Source organism: Prosopis cineraria, unplaced genomic scaffold (genome assembly GCF_029017545.1).
Source record: "Prosopis cineraria cultivar Desert tree isolate PC_DT_omini unplaced genomic scaffold, ASM2901754v1 PC9, whole genome shotgun sequence".
Taxonomy (NCBI): Eukaryota; Viridiplantae; Streptophyta; class Magnoliopsida; order Fabales; family Fabaceae; genus Prosopis; species Prosopis cineraria.
The window spans coordinates 30,340,853-30,348,788 of NW_026555340.1; the positions used below are offsets into that span (position 1 = coordinate 30,340,853).

At 34.6% G+C, this 7,936-nt stretch overlaps 1 protein-coding gene across 1 annotated transcript; it reads left to right on the top strand.

Moving 5' to 3' along the window:
- Window positions 1–4,174: 4,174 nt before the first annotated feature.
- LOC129320597 (bidirectional sugar transporter N3-like) lies at window positions 4,175–5,917 on the top strand. Its single transcript, XM_054966123.1, has 5 exons — window positions 4,175–4,388; window positions 4,491–4,701; window positions 4,801–4,965; window positions 5,070–5,189; window positions 5,318–5,917. Exons 1-5 carry the CDS (start codon window positions 4,312–4,314, stop codon window positions 5,756–5,758), a joined length of 1,014 nt encoding a protein of 337 aa, XP_054822098.1. The 5' UTR covers window positions 4,175–4,311; the 3' UTR covers window positions 5,759–5,917.
- Window positions 5,918–7,936: the final 2,019 nt, after the last annotated feature.

A 7,936-nucleotide genomic window follows, 5' to 3' on the forward strand; every position in this document is an offset into this window, starting at 1 on the left:
CTGTTGGTTGACCATTAGTGAGCTCCATATTATATATTTTAATATTTTTAGTTATAAAAGATTTGAGTTAAGGGACAAAACTAACCCTTTGAATAGAAGTTGAGGGACAAAAATAACCCTTAACCTGATAAAAAGTATAAAAAAATAGTGAGACTCACTGATAACTAATGAACATTAAGTGTTTTTAATGCCAGGATAATGATGGAAGTAATATCAAAAGTTGAAGGATATAATTGACTTATAATTGATTTTAAAAATATTTGTGACATTTTGCATATAGTTCATGGATTGAAAGAGACGGAAGAAGTCTTTTGGGGGGGGGTGTCCCATGGGTAATTAATTAGCAATAAGCACAAGTCCATTTTCATTTCAATCAAGGTCTCCTCCTACTACGTTGATTGTTGACAAATTGAGCCAATTTCAGGTGTTGTCTTTGTTATTGGCATTTCGAGCCACACACAAAACCCTTAGATCAAGAGGCTTATAGTATATTCACCAAATATAAATAAAATCAGGCAATCATATATACGTGGCTGAATTTGGATTTAAAAGCAACCACGCAATTTCATCCACACACACAGATAAAATTAAATTCGTCAGGCAATGTACCACTCATGAAAATCAAGACCCTACGACACTCTTTTCTTCTTGTGTTTCCTTTATTCCAGTGCCGTCTTACCCATATTATGGCAGAACCTAGCGTCACGAACCCAAATTTCTAAATGCTTCATTACATGCGCCACATGCATGCATGAGCACTTCAAATTCGTATATCGACTTTTAAAGAAATTCAGAAGCGTGGTCACTAAACCATAGAAATACATATAAATATGCAAAGATAACAATTAAATAAGTTCAACTGCTAGCTTTAACAAATGACAGGAATTAAAAAGTCATTATAGTTCATTAGCTTGCTTTGCCGCCGGCATTCACAATAAAAGAACTTGTTCAGTAATTAAGGAGAATTTCATATGATTTTTATATTGACATATTTAATTTAATGTTTATGTATGATCATAGCATTATCGTCACTCAATAGTTGCAATGTAGAATAAGGTATTATATTCCCTCCAATAGCACTTTCTACAAAATATATAACTTAGGATATTTTATATTTTTAAGATCAATATCTTTTCGTTTTTACCTGTGTTAATTAACATGATCATTGAGTAATTATGCGTGAAAAATATTACTCAATGATAGTTACGAAGAAGAGAAAAACGGAAAAAATAGATCAAATTTTTTTAATAGATTGAGTATGCACTATAAATATTGCAAGTGTTTTACATTGTACTGGACCTGATGGAATAGTTTTCTTTTTAAAATAAAAAAATAATTGCAGTAGTGCCTCGAATATTTGGGTGGCCACAACCCCCAGCTGGGGTTTCGCTACTCATCAGCAAATTAATTTGTGCAGATATCTCTTCTCGAGCTGGGGGCCTTTAATTTGTCTCAACTCTCAAGTCTCAAACGATCCAAGAAAAAATATAATGAAAAAGAAGGGGAGAGAGATGATTTAGATAGCGGCGTCGTTGTGTTGTGGTTGTAACTATCATGTTAAAGTTGAAGAAGGCACTTTTCTTGGGGAAGATGTGAAATCTTTGAATTTTGCGAAGTGTTGGAGACGAGATCATGCATCCAGCTCAGGAATCCTTCCTTAATCTTCAATTATTGCCATTTTCTTTTACTCTTTCATAACTTAGCTACACAAAACGACACGTACGTGCACGCTCACCCCCCTCCCCTTTTCCTCCAAAAATATCTCCCCCTCTTCCTTCTCCTTCCGGATCAAAGTATACAACTTTTGTTTAGAAATTTCATCTGATCTAGAATACTTCCTCAGTTTTAAATTATAAAATATTTTTAAATAAAATTTTATATATTAATAAATCTCATTAAATACACTTAATAATCTTATCTTTTCAAAACAAAAGGATAAGCTTTCAAAAATATTCATTATTTAATATATTAATAAGAGAAGAGACAAAACTTAATTATAAAGAGAGAAATAATAATATTAAAATTTATGCATTTAATGAAACATTAATTTATCCAAAGTGTCTTATATTTTGAGATGAAAAAACTTCTTTAAAAATGCCTTATAACTTGAGATAGAGGGAGTATAAGATATTACATAATTGTTATATATATATATATATATATATTTGCAATTACTTTTTTGGTCTTATTTATAGAACAAGAATAGAGTATTTATCTTGATCTTATTTATAAGACACTTCAATAATTGTTGTGTCTATCTTTACCCTTTTATTCCTATTAAACGTTAGGAAGGACATTAAAAACCAGAATATTTTGTTTTCAAAGTATGTATATTTAATAAGAGTATAGTTAAAAACTTGTTAATTTTTCAAATAGAGCTATTGAGGTTTTTTTCTTCTTTGGTTATGATAAAAATGTTAAAATTGACTTATAAATAGAATTAGAAAGAGTACACCATGCTTTATTGAGTAATTAATGAAAGTATTTTGAATAAATCAAATATTATATTTAGAACACTCAATGATTGAAAAGATGTAAGATTTTTTTTAAAAAAATCAAAATTTTAACAATTATTTTAGAATGGTAAATTAATAAATAATAACCTACTTTATAGTTTGGAGGGAGCATATTACTAGTATTTGCTCGTATAAATTTAGTTATTAGTAGTAGTAAACTTGGCAAATGTGAAACCTCATCCTTTCTTGTCGTCTGCCATTCTAAACTTCTGCACCTTCCACCGAGAAATCCAGCTGTATTAAATGTGATCACAATTCACGAGTCCACCCGCATAAAAATATACGAGCACTCCTACTCCCTTTGTTCATCTCTTGGCAAGTTTGTACGCATTATATTAATTGCGATATTAAGTGTCCATCAGTCTGCAAAAACTCATTTTGTTTATTGCCGTGAATAATTTTTCATGATACTACGTGATTAGTAATCCATGAGAATAAAACAAATCCGAATGGGCATATTCTTGCAAACGCATGACCTGTTAAACAAGCAGGTGAATTATAGAGCATGCATCTAATATAATGGAATGGGCAGATACCTATACTTGTCTTATGACTAGAGGGTGACACGCGGATTCATCAGGCAGGATAGTTTGACTTTGAATTTTCACTATGTTCACGCGTGATCACTCAAAAAGTTATCGCCTTCATTCATCGCAATACTCTTACAACGCTTCGCTGTTCTGAATCACCTCCCAAACAGATCCTGTATATATGAATACTTGCCAGGCCAGGACCAATATTTTGTCTACTTGACAAAAGCATTCATGCTCCGATCTCCCTCCGTTTTACACGTGTCTACATTTTATTTAGAATCCATGAAAATTTGGTAGCCTAATAGGTGACTTCTGGTTCTGCTCTGCGCAATTTGGCCCTGAGCATTTGGCACCAGGTTGTACCTCATACACTGCCTTTTCACCCGCTCAATACCTGGCTACCTATTCAGCGTGTTTTTAGATTTTTTTTTAAAAGGCATTTTTGTCTGGTTTCTTCGATCAATATCGTAGTATTTGGTTTTCTTCAGGAAAATAGCCAGGGCGTATAGTATATACCGCGTAACGCACAAAGAAAATACCAAAGAGCTGGCTTATATAACACAAACAAGGTAACAGATTGATTCTTAATTAAAAATGTTTCAATTCTAAATGAAATTTTTAATTAAAGAAAATGATGGCTGAAAAAAACTTAATTGATGTGTAGATGCCAATATATAGGATTCAAAATTGGTGAATGATACATAATGAGATGAAAGAGAGGAAAATTAAAGGGAAATGAAGGGAGCGTTTGGGAGTGGAGAAAGCAGGAGGGGAACGTAACGCGTCGTATAAGCAAAGGGGATGGCCCGAGCAATAAATGCAGAACTACAATACACCAACCACTTCCAATAATGTGTTGAGTTGGCAAATTGATGAAGTTGGGTGCATGATATCGTCTTCTGTACCCCAGAAAGCTACTTGTTTGGAAAGCGCTTCCTCCCATATTATCACTGCTGATTCATACTTGAATTGCATGCTGTCCATGCAATCCCATCCCAATAATAATAATAATAATAATAATAATAATAATAATAATAATAATAGTAATAATAGTAGAGAGCTAGCATGGCATGACTATCCCATGCATACATGAGACACTGCCCTATATATAGGGGAGCTCCACCTCTGCATTTCTTTCGTGGCAGGGTCTCACGGTTCCAAAGCTTCACCTTCCTTCCCCTTCTCTCCCTTCTATTAGGGAATTCTCAAACTCTGACTCAGAGAGAGAGAGAGAGAGAGAGTGAGAGATTCCAAATCAAGCCATGGCTCTTCCCCCTGCATCTTTCATCGTCGGTATTTTCGGCAACATTGTCTCCTTCATGTGCTTCCTAGCACCACTGTAAGTACAGTTGCATGATCTAATCCATTCATTTCCTTCTTATTGTATTTCTACTACCCATGTGAAACTATTAAACGGCTGAGACATTGCAATTGCATGCAGGCCGACATTTTACAGGGTGTGTAAGAAGAAAACAACAGAGGGGTTTCAGTCGATTCCGTATGTGGCAGCACTGTTCAGCGCAATGCTTTGGATATTCTATGCCTATATCAAGACCGGAGAATTCCTCATCATCACCATCAATGCTGTCGGCTGTGTCATCGAGATCATTTACCTTGTCATTTACATCACTTATTGCCCCAAGAAAGCCAGGGTATACGCCTGCTCTTTCACATTATATTCCCATCATCCCACTTATCCCCCCACCTCTCTCGATAAATCAACTTTGTTTAAAACATAATTATGATGGCAGGTGTTCACGCTCAGGATGATCCTGTTGCTTAACTTTGGTGGCTTTTGCATAATCGTCCTTCTGACTCATCTCCTATCCAAAGAGCGTGCGGCCCGCATCAAGCTTCTCGGTTGGATTTGCGTCGTCTTCTCAACTAGTGTTTTTGTTGCTCCTTTAAGCATTATTGTGAGTCCTCCTCATATATATGAATTTGTCAAAATATATACTTCCATGCATGCGTCTCAGAGCATTACATATTAATGTTGATTCATTTGTTTCCGATTACGCAGAGAGTCGTTATTCGCACCAAGAGTGTGGAGTTCATGCCCTTCACTCTTTCATTCCTCCTCACCATCAGCGCCATAACGTGGCTTAGCTACGGTGTTCTCCTCAAAGATATCTATATCTCTGTAAGTTCATGATCTCCGTCACATGTCCCGTGAAATTTGATCTTTGAACAATTTTGTTTTTTGTTTTTTTATGTATATGAGAGTTGATGATATCGCGATACTTATTTCTTGTGTTATTTTCTGGACAGCTCCCGAACTTTGTGGGTATTGCTTTTGGGACGATTCAGATGGTGCTGTATGCAGTGTACAGAAATCACAAGCCCGCACAGGACCACAAGCTCCCGGAACACAAAGGGGACATCGAAAACGGCGTCGTTACGGCCGTCACCACCGTGGATGACAAACAACAGGTCCTCTCTCAGCCAACTGGAGATGTCGAGGCTGGAGAGAAGAAGGAGAAGGATAATCACAACCAGACAGAGCAGAAGCAGCAGCAGCAACAACAGCAAGAAGACTGGAGAAGAGAGGGAGATCAGTTCGAAGGTTTGAGAAAATTAAGATTTGGAATTTCGGGTGTGGTTGTGCCTCTGAGGATGATCGACCATCTCTCTCTCTCTCTCTCTCTCTCTCTCTCTCTGGGGATCATAGTGAGAGTTCCTCTAAAGTTTAAACTTGCTTGTACCATTTAAGAAACGTATATAGGGGGAAGAGACGATGTAGATTTCTATATATCTATATCCGTGATCTCTCTATATATGATTAATTACTTTATAATATGTCTCGATACTTTCATGTAATTTATGTTTTGTTTACATATAAAGTTAAGGCCCGCATAAGGCAGTTTCGTACGAATTGCCCCCATTATGTTAACTCTCAAAGTTCGTAGCTAGCTAGCCAGCTGCATGAAGAGATTCTGATTCTGATTATAACGCTTTCACTTTTTTTTTTCCTTTCAAAGATTATGATCAACAAAAGAAGTATGAAGGGTTCGCGAAATGCCCCCGAGTCATAAATTATGATTATGATATTAGAGCAACGGACAAAAACAGTTGAAATTGACCCAATTTTTGAAATGATCGTAACTCGCCACATACATATATATTTTTATTCAGCGAGAGAGAAATAATTAGCTTATGAGTGCCTCAGCATAAAGAGCAAGTGAAAAAGGAAGTAGAATGTAATCTTGGCATACCGCTTTCTTCCTCGTTCCTTTTCCTAAATTTATTACAGGAATGATTCGCCGTCCTGTGCTATTTTAACCCATGATATGTTAAAAGCTTTCATATGTGTGGCGTATTAACAATAAGGTTTAGTCACTAAGAATTGCGAGTAATGACATACGTGAGCTTTTTGCTAATAGCTCGCACAAGAAGGTTACTATAGGTGGATCTGTATATATAATTTTTTGATTGAGAGATCAACTGACCAATGAAGGATTGAAATTGTGATCTCACGACATAGCGACTGAATTTGATGGCAACATTAAGGATAATCACACTATAACTTGATTGTGTGAATATAATACTGTGTGATGATTGGTAGAATCGTATAACTTTCATATAGATTTGAACCTTGAAAGTGATATATGGTTTGAATTGTTTGATGATGTTGTAGGGTATTATTCAATCTTGTTTTACACAAAATCTTTCTTAATTAATACCGAACAAAATTGATTCACTCACATCTCCCCCTGTTTTTTTGTTTTTGTTTTTTTTCCCTCTGTTGTCAACAATTGATTCGCCTTCTACATAAATACACACTAATGCATGTAATAAGTAATAACAGTAATGAAATCATTATATTTACATGGATTCCATGCATCACGTTGTCTTTGTATTGTTCAATAAAGACATGACATATCATGTAATTATTGGCACCAGCAAGTAAAACTATAGTCTGAGTTGTGTTGGAAGACATTATTCTTAAGAGTTATTTTGCCACATTGGTTGATCGAGCGATAGCTTTTCAGAATTAAATAGACTCATCTTACAAAAATAAATATGGACACAGAACAACAAAGACTAGTAAAATATTACTCAGGCAGCACAACATAGTATAGAGGTGGAGGAAAAAATTGACCCAAAAACTAAAGAGCCTGACATTGGACTCACAACATTCCTTGATATTTATAAACAAGATTAGATAAGCTTTAAACACTGAAAGCATGATTTAATTACTAGTTTCATGAACATTATGGTTCATTATAGTAATTCATTATGGGGGTTTCTAAACATTGCATTTGAAGACAATTAAAGAAATCAATTTTTAATTTTAATAGCCTTAAATAGTGTTTAATATTATTCATAAAAATATTTATTCCTTTTGAAATATCAATATATATTTTTAAAATATCCACCAATAACTATAAAATATAAATTGATTTTGCCATTGATGATGCTAAAGAGAAAGAAAAAAAACAAGAAATTAAAATGGCACTCTATTTTAAAAATAAAATCATTAAAAACAATAACATGTGATATTTTTTTTATTGAACTCGTACGATTTGATTGGATAGGGCATAAGTGGCATGATATATTGGGTCTTTGTAAGAATTTTCTTCTTGCAGCTATACATATGATGATTTTAATTTAATGGGTTAAAAGATAAATTTGTCTTAGAACTTCTTTACCAGTTACACTTGATATTTTAAATTTTTGCTGGAGTAATATTGCCCTTCATTAAAGGTGACTGTTAGTTGACCATTTTCACTGTCATGTTGGCAACTACTTGGGATTTTTTTTTATTAAAAAAAAAAAAAGACAGATCTATCATCGTGTTCCACCTCCTTATCAAACCACTGGAAAAGATCAGCATCATATCCCACCAGCAGGAGGAGGAGGAGGAGGAGCAGAAGAAGAATATCAGTT